A 17,200-nucleotide genomic window follows, 5' to 3' on the forward strand; every position below is an offset into this window, starting at 1 on the left:
CGGCTGGTTCATTTGTAATTCACTGCCGTCGTCACCATCATTGCCGTGCCTGGAGTTTATTCACTGGCGGCTGAATTCAAAACGAAAAACACTTCGCCGCCACATACGCTCCTCACCAGTTTGACCAATATGTCCACTCTGGTGTGCTTCCCCACGCACACAGAGCGGCAGCGTCGTGCTGGGCACGCTGCGCTGCACAACCGGCGAGCCGAGCCGGAGTCCCGCTCACGGTCAACACCAGCGACGATTATATCAATGGGACCTTTTTTTGCCAGCATTCAAAATGTTGAGAAATAAGAGTTTGGTTTTTTCCCCTTTCTGGCAATAAAACAGGAGGTGTTAAGATTGTCAAACACCAAATAGGCACCCCCTTTTTGCGAGGTGTCAAGTCTTTATTGAACACACATACCTGTGGCAAAACATGCAAACCAAAAACATGGTCTGATAATATAAAACCTCTTCTTATATTTCACCGGTGACCAATTATCTGCACCGGTCCTGGGCCACCCCAAAGTCTGCTCCGCCTCAACGCGTGTATGGCTAGCGCCGCTCGGCAGCGGCGCTAGCCCCCGACGGGCCGCTGAAGCTCGGCCGGGGCGGGCGCGACCTTCGCTCCGCGTTGGTCTCGCGCTGTCCTCCTCGCAGGTGAACCCGCCGTACTTCGTGCGGCTCGTGGAGCTGGTGCCGCACGCCGGCACGGGCGGCGCGGCGCTGTCGCGGGCGCACCGCCTCATGAGGCGGCTGGGACAGGCGCCCGTCACGCTGCGCCGCGAGATCCCGGGCTTCGCTCTCAACCGCGTGCAGTACGCCATCATCGCCGAGGCATGGCGCCTCGTTCGCGTGAGCGCCGCACATCCACAGCCCGGTGGGGGGGGGTGCGGGGGGGGGGTGAGTGGGGGGGGGTGGGGGTGTGGGAGGGGGTGAGTGGGGGGGGGTGAGTGGGGGGGTGGTGAGCTCCCCTGCCTGATCCTCAGCTATCTCCTTCTCAATTCCCGCTAACTGCGTGCGACACTGTCGGTGGAGCTTGAGGGGCATTAACCAGGCATTGGCAACTCCGGTCATCCTCGCGGCAGCGGCTTTTGGCTAGCCTTTGAACGAAGACGGTGGTCACCGCATCGCGCGGCGCTTTCAGATGCGCTTCTGCGGCCGTCTGGAACGCTCCTCCGATATTAGGAAGCCACTGGAGCTATGCGCTTTTAAATCACCCAGATTGACAAATTAATTTCTTTAGAACTTCTTTTTGTGTTTAGTTTGTTGTCCATCCCCCGAACCTCCGATCAGCACGTTTGCCTACGTACGGTGCGAAAGAAGTTAAACATACATGGAGGTGGTTGGACAAAATGTAAAATGTAGTGGGAATTAAGTGATGGGTGTCGCAGCCTTTCATCGCCTCCATAGCTGGTGAGAGCTAGAGCAGAGCGCATGATACGCACCAGCGGTTCGCGTCCTTAATCATTCCGTTTAGCGTTTAACATTTGCGTACAGTTTTTCAACATTGACTTGTGTCATTCTCTCTTCCTGAATTTGTGAGTGCCCCATTTAAACGAGGCCATGCTTCCGGGATGAGAGAGACCTCGAGGCAGGATTTCCTTGGTAGAAGTGGCATTCGGCACAAAGATGCTGCCGATGGAATCGGATGAGCGGGCAATCGAAGTAGAGGGCTGGTAACGTCCTTCTGCTTTTATATTCAGCGAATGCATGAATGCTGAGAAGGGAGCCAGTTAGAGGACTGGATATGGATGTGGTGTCAATGGGGAAAATCATTCTGATGGAAAGAAAATAAACGAGGAAGTGTTAGAGTATGGTCTGGAATAGAGAAGTGAAATTTGAAGAATTGAGAGAAAGCTAAACAATTGGGTGAGGTGTATGGTCGGAGGCTTGCAGAATGCAGCAACATGGAGAAGGTGAAATGTGTCTACCGGACATCGCATCAGGGGGGGAGAGGCTTTACTGAAGGAAGCCCTGGAAAGAATACAATTTTTGGGGAAGAGACCAAGAGATAGAAAAAGTAACGTGCTGCTCAGTAACTTAAACAAAGAGTGTCCTTGTGCTGAAATAAAAAGTGCATGCAAGATCGGCGAGGAGGGAAGGAACTTGAATCAAACAGCTGCCCTGAGGCAGGGACCTCAAGACGTAAATGACTGAATTGCTAAATGATGCAGCAGCTCCTGCTGTTCAAGTGGAGAGTGATCTGTGTTATTCTTTGACAGGGAAGCCACAATCGACACGCACGCCTGCAATCCAGCACCGTAGGGGGCGAGGGTTGGGGTGATCACACATGCCGTGAAAATCCCTTCCCATGATTGTCGAGGAACCATATCCTAGGGTGTCAGAAGATGGCAGTACAACAGCAAGTGGATGAATCTCCATATTTTCCCATCTGTACGTGAGTAGCGTTGCCTCCCTCGTTCGCACGCGTGTGGAGTTTCCCCGGGTACTCCGGTTTCCTCTCACGTGTATGAACACTCATTACATTGGCTGATAACATCTGAATATATAGAGGACCGCAGAGCTTGGGCAATTGTTGGTGCTGTCGCACCGCTGGCCTGTTGCTGCCTTCCCTCTTGTCTGTGATTTCATCGCGCCTCTGAGTCGTTGTGTCGCTGAGAGTGAGCGAATACTGTGAAATCATTAAAAACATGACGCAGGTCACCACATCACATTGCAGAGTAACTCTTTTTAAAATCACATTTCTCCTGTTTCTATTACCCTCTATAATGATAAACGAATCTGACCAGACTCTTTAAATACCATCATTGTCAGCCGTGTTCAATCCACTGGTGGATGGCTGCCACCACTCCTCCCGATCCTGCGACGTAACAATCCACCTAGAACCTGCACGCGAAACTGATTTCATCGCTCCATCTCCTTATCGGTGGACGTCCTCTCGGGCGCATCGCATTCCTTGGTGGCCACTCTGTCTCTGTTCTTGATCATCGACCACTTGCCTTGCAGCCACGTGCCCTGCCCAGTGCAGCTAACTTGTGTTCGCAGTTGGAATGACGCCATCACCCTGCTCACCTCCTCTAATGCTGTGGTTGCAAACCTTTCCGAAGCTGTGAAAGACCCAACCGAGAAACCCCTGGGTTGGATCTTCCACGAAGCTCTTGGTCCACCCTAGACCGCATCCGCTGCACAAACCCACAGCCGTAGATGCGGATACCTGATGATGCACCGATGAAAAATGTAAACTCTACAGCGCGCAACTTTGGTCGTCCAGAACAGACCATAGAACGGATATAGCGACACAATGCCCGATCCACAAATACGGAGGAGACCGTACAGTGATACGCTCCGCTGCTGCTCCTGACGCAGTTATCTCGCTTGACCACCTGCGTCTCCCATCAGCCGTGCGACAGAAGAACTGCCAACCCTCGGGAGACGTTCGCGGACCACCGCTCGAATTCTGAGCGCCCATCCCTCGGCGCTGCTTTGCGCACTGGTCTCCCATTAAGAAGGGCCGCTGTTGCGGTGGCGAGCCGGGGGGTGGGCGCGTTTCGGACGCGTCCCTCATTGTGGCGCCCGCTTCTCTATGCCTGGCTGGTCAAGCGTGCCCCGTAAGCCGAGCCCATCGCTTGGGCACGTGTTGGGTCGCCGATGATTAATTTACAAAGCATTGCCCCGTGACCCACGCTCTTCGGCGGCCGCTCCCCGCGCTCGCGATCCCCCGCCGTGTCCGCCGCGCCTTGCGCGGGCACTTTGCGCCCATTTCATACTTTTGTGTTTTTGTCAGGAGTGGCGGCATGGCAGCCGACGCGCTGCCTTACGAACCTAGACACTTGGGTTTGATTCTCAGCCACGCACGCTTTTAAGTGGTCGTCCGAACCTGTCGTGACCTACCTCTAAGTTGACTTGGCCTCGAATAAGTAGCTCGTTCGGTGTCTAAACATCACTGGAGAGATAAAGATGTTCCACGCCAAATTTAGTGAACGTTACCGAACTGAGATCATCTAAAATGCAAGACCTTTATGGCTGTGGGTGTGTTGGCAATGGCAATAATGAGCGGAGCGCCGGGAAGCTAAGACGCAGCAAGTTGGCACGTGTCAGCAAGTGGGGAGCACAGGTGATGCATCTGCCAGTCATCTAAGACAGTCAACCCATAACACCTTTCAGTGAGACTTCGACACTTCACGTGGCTTCAGTGTGCACCTATGCCTGGCGCAAGTGGTGTAATGACATCACTGCCACACAGTGGCGAATGGCGGCTGTTGCCGTGGCGAGCACAAGGTGCGTGTTTTTGTCAAACTTTCCTTTGGAATGCAGGCAGCCGAGGTCGATTCTGTAGGCACAAAAGCAATGGCTTGTACCATTCACCACCCATTGATCATTGCATTCGATTTTGCTGAGCAAGTAAAACTTTTGAAAAGATAATAGCAGCCTCGCGGCATTTACTCATACAGTGAGGGAAACAAGTATTTGATCCCCTGCTGATTTTGTACGTTTGCCCACTGACAAATAAATGATTAGTCTATAATTTTAATGGTAGGTTTATTTGAACAGTGAGAGACAGAATAACAACAAAAAAATCCAGAAAAACGCATGTCAAAAATGTTATAAATTGATTTGCATTTTAATGAGGGAAATAAGTATTTGACCCCTCTGCAAAACATGACTTAGTACTTGGTGGCAAAACCCTTGTTGGCAATCACTGAGGTCAGACGTTTCTTGTAGTTGGCCACCAGATTTGCACACATCTCAGGAGGGATTTTGGCCCACTCCTCTTTGCAGATCTTCTCTAAGTCATTAAGGTTTCGAGGCTGACGTTTGGCAACTCGAACCTTCAGCTCCCTCCACAGATTTTCTATGGGATTAAGGTCTGGAGACTGGCTAGGCCACTCCAGGACCTTAATGTGCTTCTTCTTGAGCCACTCCTTTGTTGCCTTGGCCGTGTGTTTTGGGTCATTGTCATGCTGGAATACCCATCCACGACCCATTTTCAGTGCCCTGGCTGAGGGAAGGAGGTTCTCACCCAAGATTTGACGGTACATGGCCCCGTCCATCGTCCATTTGATGCGGTGAAGTTGTCCTGTCCCCTTAGCAGAAAAACACGCCCAAAGCATAATGTTTCCACCTCCATGTTTGACGGTGGGGATGGTGTTCTTGGGGTCATAGGCAGCATTCCTCCTTCTCCAAACACGGCGAGTTGAGATGCCAAAGAGCTACATTTTGGTCTCATCTGACCACAACACTTTCACCCAGTTGTCCTCTGAATCATTCAGATGTTCATTGGCAAACTTCAGACGGGCATGTATATGTGCTTTCTTGAGCAGGGGGACCTTGCGGGCGCTGCAGGATTTCAGTCCTTCACGGCATAGTGTGTTACCAATTGTTTTCTTGGTGACTATGGTCCCAGTTGCCTTGAGATCATTGACAAGATCCTCCTGTGTAGTTCTGGGCTGATTCCTCACCGTTCTCATGATCATTGCAACTCCACGAGGTGAGATCTTGCATGGAGCCCCAGGCCGAGGGAGATTGATAGTTCTTTTGTGTTTCTTCCATTTGCGAATAATCGCACCAACTGTTGTCACCTTCTCACCAGGCTGCTTGGCAATGATCTTGTAGCCCATTCCAGCCTTGTGTAGGTCTATAATCATGTCCCTGACATCCTTGGAGAGCTCTTTGGTCTTGGCCATGGTGGAGAGTTTGGAATCTGATTGATTGATTGATTGCTTCTGTGGACAGGTGTCTTTTATACAGGTAACATGCTGAGATTAGGAGCACTCCCTTTAAGAGTGTGCTCCTAATCTCAGCTCGTTACCTGTATAAAAGACACCTGGGAGCCAGAAATCTTTCTGATTGAGAGGGGGTCAAATACTTATTTCCCTCATTAAAATGCAAATCAATTATTAACATTTTTGACATGTGTTTTTCTGGATGTTTTTGTTATTCTGTCTCTCACTGTTCATATAAACCTACCATTAAAATTATAGACTGATCATTTTTTTGTCAGTGGGCAAACGTACAAAATCAGCAGGGGATCAAATACTTTTTTCCCTCACTGTACTCGCTGAAACATTTGTCAATGTTTAGCTTGAAGTTACATGCTTGTAGAGACAAAATGGCATGGGAGTGCTTGAAATCCGCCGGCGCTGAGGTAAACGCTCGTTTATGTCGGAGTACATTTTAACCTCGTGTGCTTTTTACTCCGCAAATCGGTAGAAATGGCAACAACGGTCAGGTTAAACGTCATTTTCTAAATTACTTTGATCTCCTGATTAATTGAGAACATTTCCGCGTAATTGACACTCAGGCACGGTAACGTGAAACGCCGTCCGTTAATTACGGAGTAAATTCGATCGGCAATACCGTCGCAAAAATATTCTGGGACTTTTCCCCCCTCCTTTTCCCCCCTCCTTTTCCCCCCTCTTCCATTTGTCTTGCATTTCGGTTCATGATTATTTTATTGCGAGAGTGACCAATTCAGACCGCGGATCAAACTGAGTGGTGAATGATTCGCGGATAGCAACGGACGACAGACGGTTTGTTTTCCCAACTTTTTATTCACGCACGGAGCTGCTGTGGTCTCGGTTGATACCGTTAATCAAGGCTGGGCAACCTGCAGCTCCTGAGCTGCATGCGGTGGCTCTTTAAGGACCGCTTCGTAGCGTCATTTATTAAGGACCACCACCGTCTCCTATTGACATGCATTCCCAATGGCTTTTGAAATATTGAGTTTTTACCGAATTCGAAAAATAATTGCCTCTTGTTATTTTTTTTTGCTGACCTCTGCCCTAAAACTTGTCGCCCGTGTCTTACTCGGCTCCTGCGTACGTTTTTCAGTCGGCACCCAGGATGGTTGAAAGGCAATATTAAGTGTGGTTAATGTGCGTAGATTTGACTACGGTTTATAGATATATATATTTTTTTATGATATATGACCGGTAGATTTTAATTCTCCCCGAAATTTCGGTCACCCTTTTTTCTACTGCAAAGATTTTATTTTTTTATCCGTGCTGCTAGGATCATGTTTTTGTTTTCACAGTAAATCTGCCGTGCATTACAAAACAATAACACCCTCTTGAAAATGAGCCCTGATGCATCGTGAGGCTCTTTTAAAATATTGCTTTTGGAAAGCTAAACTAAATAATTGACAAAACTAAACTTTGAATACCGATGTACTTTAATAAGAAAGTGTTTCATTGGTGTATATCAACCGCTGTGATATATGGATCAGAACCAAGGACATTGACAAATAAAATCGAAGAGAATCTGAAGAAGCGTGGAGAATTTGCACGCTTGCTGTGAGACAGAGTAACACGTGGAGAAGAGAACACGCACAAATAATGGACATCAAGTTGGCTGTCAAGAAAATAAAAATATGCTTGGGCAAGACACATCGCTTGCTGGAACGATGACCGGTCATCGAGACTTACGGAGCAGTAGCCAAAGGAGGGAATTGCTCCCGAGACGACATCCACCACAGAGGTGCAGCAATTGGATTTCTCGTATGGAGTAGCTAGATCAGGGGTCAGCAACCTGTGGCTCTGGAGCGGCGTGCGGCTCTTCAAGGACTACTTCGTGACGTTCTTTATTCATGGCCACCGTCTCGAATGCACACCCATCGTGGCTCTTGAAATATTGAGATTTTTATAATTAACAAAAAAAATGCTTCTTGTTATTTTGGTTGCCCACCCCTGAACTGGATGGATTGTTCCAACACAAGCCTGTCAAGAATTGATGACGGCTTGGGGGGGGGTGGGCTTCATCCAGCAGTGGATTGACCATGGCTGCTGATGATGATACTGAGTACCTTACCTCTACGGTTAACAAACATAGTACCGCTTTGTGGAAGGTCAAGAGTGAATATTCTCGCGTTATTCTGGTCTCTGCCATAGGAATGTAGAATTGGCACTTCTGGCTTGGAGAGGTCTTCAAAGATGAGCTGTGCACAGCATCTTGTTGGGCAATGTGGCCACTGCTGTTTGGTGGCTTCAATAATTAGTGTGCTCGAGTTAGTGACGTGGCATTGCAACATCTGCCGCATACGCTCACGGCGGTGTGGTATCGGTTCGCTTGCGCGTCGCTCCGTATTCGGTCGCAATGCGTGCGTGCGAACTGGACACCAAAAATCTGGCTGCTCTTCACAAATCCCCGCGTGGTGTCTCCCGTGGCCACCCGCCACTCCCTGCCCCACCTCCCCACGCATCCCCAACTGCCGGGCTCCGCTTTGTCTCCTGTCCCTTCTGCACCGCGCCGTCTTCATTAATTCATGGGTTTTCCACTCAACCCGATCTTCCCTTCAAAAGCCAGCTGATATGATCTCCCACATCAAGGTGGGCTTCGTAAATGCCAGAATCCTGTGTCTTTCATCCCTGGGAATCATCACCTGTGTGGATCGTCAGTGAGCCAGGAAGCACCTGTTTAAGTCGCCATGCGGAATTTGCCAATCGATGACAGCTGGCTCAAGGCAGAGGGCTTCGGGAGCCAGCGCATGAATGTGTGATGCCCTCGGTGGATTTACTCATCGAACTGTTAAAAACAATACTCCTATTGTTTTTAATTATTATTGACGCACTTTGGAAATACTTTGATAGCCATTTGTGAAATTCCAGAAATATTTTACGATAGGAATTTGCTCTTGACATGCAATTTCTCTTAACATGTAATTTCCAGCGAAATGTTGTGGATCCACTCTTCAACACACTGTGGGCTAGAGTAGTGAACTATTTGTCAACGTGACGCATTTTTTACTGATAGGCCGTATCGGGTGGTGGAGGGTTGCGACACATTTATAGATAACGCGATCTAACCCAAAAATCTTTATTATGAATGCAAAGGCTGTTCTTTAGAAAACAGAGTATACGAATTATGAAATTGTTTTGGCGTCACTCATTGTGTGATTTGCCACTTAACCCTTTCCCATACCAATGACGTATGTGTACGTCTTCAGAAAATAAACTAACTTCATCGGTAGGTCAGAAGATGTACCGAGGCTCCCACAAGGCAATGCGGGAGAGCGTGTGGCATAGTTTCCAAGCCAAGAATAAAAGGGGGATAATTGTGTGCGTGGTTTTCCACAGGATGGGGTGATGTCCCCGGAGGATGTGGACCTCGTCATGACCGAAGGCCTCGGCCCTCGCTACGCCTTCGTGGGCCCCCTGGAGACCATGCACCTCAACGCTGAAGGTTTCCTCAACATCCACCACCACATCACCTCTTTATTCACTGCACAACCGAGCTTCACTGCAACCATGCCTGGCTGGCTCGGCGCGGCAACCGCGGTGTCACGTTGGCCACGGTGGCCAGGAGATGTTAACTACCTCGCCTGGTATACAGGAGGTCGTGGGTTCGATCCCAACCTCGATGCCTGTATATTTGGAGCTAGCACGTTCTCCCCGTGGTCACGTGGATTTTTCTCCGGGTCCTCCGGTTTTCCCTCCTTATTTAGAATCAACATCACGTGTTTACAGTATTTGGCCGCTATAAATGTCGACATGATCAGCCACTTTGTGGTATCATTTGTGGCCAGGTTGCTTCTGAAAAAGAGCTTTATAGTTCAGTAGGCCTTACCGGGTAAAATTAAAATAGTTTAGTTTAAAGAGGTATATTTTTCCACTGCAAACCGAGCCATGCTGCCGACGTTACGCGCAATGGGCAAGTCGAGGCGCGTGTAAACAACGGGGTGACACGGTGCCCTTGCAGCATACTCACGAAAGTCACGCGCAATTGACGTATCGTTTCGCCCGCTCCGTGGGCTCTGCTTAATCGCACGCCGAATCAAGACGCATTGCGGGGGCCAGCACATCACGGTCGGATTCTGGCTCGGCACGGAAAACAGCCGGTGGGAAAGTCACCCTCACCGCAAGGGTCCCCGGCGGTGACTTACTTAAGATGCGCCAGTGACAGTGGGTTATCAAACAGTGACAGGGGGCTATCAGACAGTAATAGGGGGCTATCAGACAGTAACAGGGGGCTCTCAGTCAGTAACAGGGGGATATCAGACAGTGACAGGGGGCTATCAGACTGTAACAGGGGGCTATCAGACAGTAACAGGGGGCTATCAGACAGTAACAGGGGGCTATTAGACAGTGACAGTGGGTTATCAGACAGTGACAGGGGGCTATCAGACAGTGACAGTGGGTTATCAAACAGTAACAGGGGGCTATCAGACAGTAACAGGGGGCTATCAGACAGTGACAGGGGGCTATCAGACTGTAACAGGGGGCTATCAGACTTTAACAGGGGGCTATCAGACAGTAACAGGGGGCTATCAGACTGTAACAGGGGGCTATCAGACAGTAACAGGGGGCTATCAGACAGTAACAGGGGGCTATTAGACAGTGACAGTGGGTTATCAGACAGTGACAGGGGGCTATCAGACAGTGACAGTGGGTTATCAAACAGTAACAGGGGGCTATCAGACAGTAACAGGGGGCTATCAGACAGTGACAGGGGGCTATCAGACTGTAACAGGGGGCTATCAGACTTTAACAGGGGGCTATCAGACAGTAACAGGGGGCTATCAGACAGTAACAGGGGGCTATCAGACAGTAACAGGGGGCTATTAGACAGTGATAGTGGGTTATCAGACTGTGACAGGGGGCTATTAGACAGTGACAGGGGGCTATCAGACAGTAACAGGGGGCTATCAGACAGTAACAGGGGGCTATCAGACAGTAACAGGGGGCTATCAGACAGTAACAGGGGGCTATTAGACAGTGATAGTGGGTTATCAGACAGTGACAGGGGGCTATTAGACAGTGACAGGGGGCTATCAGACAGTGACAGGGGGCTATCAGACAGTGACAGTGGGTTATCAAACAGTAACAGGGGGCTATCAGACAGTAACAGGGGGCTATCAGACAGTAATAGGGGGCTATCAGACAGTAACAGGGGGCTATCAGACTGTAACAAGGGGCTATCAGACAGTAACAGGGGGCTATCAGACAGTAACAGGGGGCTATCAGACAGTAACAGGGGGCTATCAGACAGTGACAGGGGGCTATCAGACAGTAATAGGGGGCTATCAGACTGTAACAAGGGGCTATCAGACAGTAACAGGGGGCTATCAGACAGTAACAGGGGGCTATCAGACAGTAACAGGGGGCTCTCAGTCAGTAACAGGGGGATATCAGACAGTGACAGGGGGCTATCAGACTGTAACAGGGGGCTATCAGACAGTAACAGGGGGCTATCAGACAGTAACAGGGGGCTATTAGACAGTGACAGTGGGTTATCAGACAGTGACAGGGGGCTATCAGACAGTGACAGTGGGTTATCAAACAGTAACAGGGGGCTATCAGACAGTAACAGGGGGCTATCAGACAGTGACAGGGGGCTATCAGACTGTAACAGGGGGCTATCAGACTTTAACAGGGGGCTATCAGACAGTAACAGGGGGCTATCAGACAGTAACAGGGGGCTATCAGACAGTAACAGGGGGCTATTAGACAGTGATAGTGGGTTATCAGACTGTGACAGGGGGCTATTAGACAGTGACAGGGGGCTATCAGACAGTAACAGGGGGCTATCAGACAGTAACAGGGGGCTATCAGACAGTAACAGGGGGCTATCAGACAGTAACAGGGGGCTATTAGACAGTGATAGTGGGTTATCAGACAGTGACAGGGGGCTATTAGACAGTGACAGGGGGCTATCAGACAGTAACAGGGGGCTATCAGACAGTAATAGGGGGCTATCAGACAGTAACAGGGGGCTATCAGACTGTAACAAGGGGCTATCAGACAGTAACAGGGGGCTATCAGACAGTAACAGGGGGCTATCAGACAGTAACAGGGGGCTATCAGACAGTGACAGGGGGCTATCAGACAGTGACAGGGGGCTATCAGACTGTAACAGGGGGCTATCAGACAGTAACAGGGGGCTATCAGACAGTAACAGGGGGCTATCAGACAGTAACAGGGGGCTATCAGACTTTAACAGGGGGCTATCAGAACCGGCCTGGGCTTGTACCGACCGCTGCATGTGAAGCAGCTGTGATGGTTGTGGGCTTCGAGCCAATAACGGGTGGCCGTGTGTGTGTGCAGGCTTCAAGAGCTACTGCGAACGCTACGAAGCCGGGATGACGAGCATCATGTCTGCGTTTGGGCCTCTGCCGAACTTCGCTGGGGAAGCTCTGGACACCATCGACCAGGTGGGTGGATGCATTTGGACTGCCTTAACAAATCGTGGTTCATTGAAATAAAACGTGAATGAATAATGGGAATTCTTTAACCTCCAAAATGCAAATCACACCTAATACATTGAGCAAGCAAATAATGGTTCTTTCAGATCGATGTGGTTTTTCATATTGGTGGGAATTGTCAGCGTAGTGGTTCGCCCACTGTCTTACGAACCCGGCGGCCAACGTCCCTGACATCTGACATCGATGGCGAATATCTGAACCGGCCCTGGGCCTCGCCTAGGTTGACTCAGCCTTAAAACACCAGATGGTTGTGTTCAAATCGTGAAAAATGAAAGTCTCTCAATGCTTGAGTATTGATGCGGTGCTCATCTCCTGCTTGTAACCCTGAGCCAGTGGTAGAAATTCCTCATAAATATGGCAGGGGAAGGCCTCTCCATAGGACAACCACTGTTGACTTCCTTACAACATGGTAATCATATTTATTGACCCCAGAAGGAGGGCTGATGGCAAGTATAAAATTGGGGGAAAAGACTCAAAATAACAGAGAAAAAAAGAAACTTGTATGAATATATATTCCATTTTATATATAAATAATGAAACCGTGTGAATTTTAAATAATTCTTTCAGCACAATTCCCATGTTTGTCGTGTGAGTATAATCATATTTTTTTTATTTATGACGCATTCAAACTTTACCCAGTAGTGTTTATTAAAAATTATAGTTCCAGTTTCAACTTACACGTCCTTTAAACTTGGCGACAGGCCAATAAGGCAAGTCGGTTTTGCAAAGGGAGATTTGTGTAACTTTAATATTTGTGAACATATTCCTGCGGAGGGAGCTGGTAGGAACGTTGGGTTGCTCGGTCAATGGCCAGGGTCAATGGCACCACGTGGTGTATTCCGCAAATATGCCCAACTGTGAGGGCGGGCACAAGCCGGCGTGAGTAGGTTACACGTTGAGTTTTATAAGGGCACCACGGGGTGACCAGCCCCTTCCCACACGACCCCACCCCACCCAGTCCCTCCCCACCCTCCCCTCCCCACCCAGCCCCTCCCCACCCAGCCCCTCCCTACCCTCCCTACCCTCCCCTCTCCACCCAGCCCCACCCCTCCCACGTGGACAGACATCCACAGACATACACAATGAATCCCCTGCCTCCTGTGAATTAATCCCGGTTTCCTACCAGTATTAACATCACAGTAATACTGGTGGCCATGGAGTGGTGGTGCAGTGGTTAGCACACTGCACTATGAATCTGGCCACATAAGATCAGTTCTCACCCATGACTAATACCTGTGGAATGTGATATCTGGAAAGGTCCTTGGTGCTCCCTTCACCAACCTACACTGATCAAGTGGTGACGTATGATATAAAAACATTACTGTCAAGCCATAAGGAGGGCTTCATCTGGTAGTGGCTTGACATACAGCTGTGCCTACAGTGCACCATTGCAAATCTGACTTGCTGGAGACACAGGTCTAGGCAGATATATGAAAAGTTCAGATATGTGAACATCTGTAGAAAATCACGGTTACACTACACGAATGTGTTACCGGATGAAGATCATGCACTGCTTTAAATACGGAGAAGCTCTTGAGCGTGCTTTAAGAAGCGAACGCAAGTACGCGAGATTAAGAATACATTACCGCGTGATGTGTCAAAAGTTCGGATTTGGGAACATCTCTAGCAATTGGCGGGTACACGTGCACAAATACAGAACTGGGTGGGGGGGCGGTTCATTGGGTCAGGGTGAACCTGTGACGGTCGGATACTCTTTGTGGCAGCGGTGACGCTTGACGATTTGATTTTGTAACGGTGACTGCACGCGCGATGGTTGAATGTGCCGCCCACCCACCACCCAGGCCATGTGCGCTCGTACCCCAGCCAATCAGGAGTCGCTGAGCGCCCGGCGAAAGTGGAGGGATGAACGCCTGACGGAGCTGGCAAAGATGAAGAGTGCACAACACGCTGAAAAATCGTGAACGTCACAACACGCGTCGATGTGGTTGTCTTGTGGCCGAGGGCGCACAGAGATCCTGAGTTCAAATCCAGGTTTTGGCCACCTGCCATTAAACTAAATTACCATGTGTAGTGAGTTTTATGATTTCAGCCTGGTCACCAGTGTCTGTACAAGAAAACCATCGCTTAATAGTTGATTTTCCACCTAAATTGGCTATGCTTCATCTACGAAATTAGCGTTTTTGTATTTACTGACATTAAAAGGTATGTTCCGAGGTTGGGCAACAATATCTATTGAAATGACTTCAGGAGTATTTCTGTGATGTCATCTTCAGTGGATATCTAACACAGGTTGATGCAATTTTAGCTGCAATCATTTCTGGATAGAACGGTCTGTCTAATTGCAGGATGCCGTTATTACAATGAGAGTATAATTGGCAGAAATATTTTAAAAATATATATAAATGTATATTGAAAATAAATATGTAACATCAGTCGGCTGGGTGATTCAGGGTACTGAGGCAGTGTCAGAGTATTAAGCTCAAACTTCCTCGTAAATGGGTCCCGGTGTTTCGGCAGTTTCTGTTTACCAACCACAAAACAACCCCGAAGAGATGGAAGATCGAAACAGTGATACTCGTGTAAGAGCCAGAGGTACAAGTGACAGTGTCTCCATCGCAGCCCAAACTTACAAGATTGTTTCTCCCATGCAAGTGCTTAATCCTGGTGCCTTGTCTGAGAACTGATGAAATTGAGGGGGAGTTTGGTTGAGGGAAATGTCAAATTGTACTCTTCCCAGGATATTTATATCAATCGCCCACAGCTTAACGCTTAATTGGTGAACCGTGTTTACGTGCTTTTGTTCCGTAATGGCGCGTGATGGGGAGTGGACTTGGCGCTAATTTCGCATTGGCGTCGTACACGCGATTGTACAGAGCCGACAGAGACAAGTCTGGGCGTGCGCGTTTGGGCGTTCAAATGCAGTGATCAACCGTGATGCATTTTAATGGCAAATAACGTGAACCATCATGATGCCTCATTGAGCCTCTGTGAGACCCGTCCCATGGCCTGAGAGAGCAGCACCCTTTTGTGTGTCGTTGTGGACATTCTCTCCGTGCCTGTGTGTGGGAAGCGATTTGCAAGTGATCAGGAACACAGCGCTCCGATTACAGCAACCTCGATTTACAAGACAGTGCCCTGTTGGCTTCAGGCTTGGGGCGATACTCGGCTGATTCGTACGATGTAAGGTCCACGGGAATGGCAGCGGCAACGTGATTAACGTTGCCCGTTTATTGTTTTGCAAATATTTTATTTTCTTGCATTAAAAATCAAGCGCAATTATAACTTTAAAAAAATAACTGTTATTACCCATTACATCAGTACTTTATAAAAAATGGAATAATGGTCTGGTGGTGATATGACATCATTTTCTCAACCCTGAATTATTGTGTAAATGTGCATTATAAGCCGAACAGATTCGTACGTTTGCATTGACCATGAGACTCGTGGGCAGGCTTTTGTTGCGCTGGTTGAAGGACTCAAGCAATGTTTGTATTAGAAATACAACAAAGCACAAAAACAATATTGATAAAAATGTGAAATGCAATGCAAGTAGGAAAGTGGTATCGCGATGATCGTCATCGTGAACATATCGCATTGTGAAAATAAATATCCTGTGTATCATGCCAACCCGAGTAGGTAGTGGTACACAGTATATATCCTGTGTATCACTGCCAACCCGAGTTGGTAGTGATGCACAGTATATATCCTGTATATCATGCCAACCCGAGTTGGTAGTGGTACACAGTATATATCCTGTGTATCATGCCAACCCGAGTTGGTAGTGGTACACAGTATATATCCTGTGTATCATGCCAACCCGAGTTGGTAGTGGTACACAGTATATATCCTGTGTATCATGCCAACCCGAGTTGGTAGTGGTACACAGTATATATCCTGTATGTCATGCCAACCCGAGTTGGTAGTGGTACACAGTATATATTCTGTGTATCATGCCAACCCGAGTTGGTAGTGGTACACAGTATATATCCTGTATATCATGCCAACCCGAGTTGGTAGTGGTACACAGTATATATCCTGTATATCATGCCAACTCGACTTGGGAGTGGTACACAGTATATATCCTGTGTATCATGCCAACCCGAGTTGGTAGTGGTACACAGTATATCCTGTATATCATGCCAACTCGACTTGGGAGTGGTACACAGTATATATCCTGTATATCATGCCAACCCGAGTTGGTAGTGGTGCACAAGTAATAACCACCAATGTCGAACATCATTCAACGTGGGATGTGCCTCCCCAAGGTCAACTCTGCCTTAAATGTCATTGGTTGAATCCAGCAGATACACCAGTTAACGCTACTTAATACTGTACCTTAATTGTATGTGTTTGCATTGGAAATGACGTGAATTGTAATTGAAATGTAATCTTTACTTTTAATACGAGTGATATAGACAATCCAACAAAAGGGAATGCTGTTTTACAATGAAGTCACACAAAGAAGAAATGTCATCATCACATTTTTCAAAGTGAAAACCTGTGTCCCCATAGAAGAACCGCTATGCATGTGAAATGATAAACCGTTTATATTTCTCTCCGAACATTGTGGTTTTCTGCGTGGCTCTTTACACCCGATTCTAAATCGCTTTATCAGTTTCATGAGATGAAGAGAGAGACCGCCTTCCGGATTCGCACAGTGAGCAGTGAACCACCCTGTGTGATTAGACGGTGGGCCAAGTTAATGTGATGGCTTTCTTGCGTAAACGTTGCTGGCTGGACTGACATCGACTCGCTACGTATGGTGCGGAAGAAGTGAAACATGTACACATGGAAACCGACTATTCGTGGGTGGCAGCAGCGCCCCCGATTAGAACACGACACCTATCTGAATCTGTCCTCCGCGATAAGATTGGTGCAAATGTACAATGTATTATTGTACTCCGGGGCACTTGGCAATACCACAAGGCTAGAGATAACACAAAGACTTTACTGGGAATTCAGTCTGTACATGTATCGCCTGTGTGTGCAAATCCACTGCTGGATCGGGCCCTACCCTCGTCTTGCTGCTAGTCGGGGTTAATTGACCATACTGCGCCACTCTGGCCAGGGCAGGCTGGTCAAGGTGTGTTTTGT

General features: G+C 48.4%; 1 protein-coding gene across 2 annotated transcripts in view; it reads left to right on the forward strand.

Moving 5' to 3' along the window:
- Positions 1–16,668, forward strand: part of CRYL1 (crystallin lambda 1) — a 38,184-nt gene extending 21,516 nt beyond the window's left edge. For both annotated transcript variants that reach the window (XM_076074685.1, XM_032972538.2), the window contains 4 exons: positions 646–840; positions 9,021–9,126; positions 11,988–12,094; positions 13,948–16,668. In XM_076074685.1, coding sequence (XP_075930800.1) covers positions 646–840; positions 9,021–9,126; positions 11,988–12,094; positions 13,948–14,067 — 528 coding nt within the window. In that variant the 3' untranslated portion in view covers positions 14,068–16,668. The remainder of the gene's footprint in view (positions 1–645; positions 841–9,020; positions 9,127–11,987; positions 12,095–13,947) is intronic.
- Positions 16,669–17,200: the final 532 nt, after the last annotated feature.

Source organism: Petromyzon marinus, chromosome 49 (genome assembly GCF_048934315.1).
Source record: "Petromyzon marinus isolate PM22_M1 ecotype Great Lakes invasive population chromosome 49, UKy_Petmar_22M1.pri1.0, whole genome shotgun sequence".
Lineage (NCBI taxonomy): Eukaryota > Metazoa > Chordata > Hyperoartia > Petromyzontiformes > Petromyzontidae > Petromyzon > Petromyzon marinus.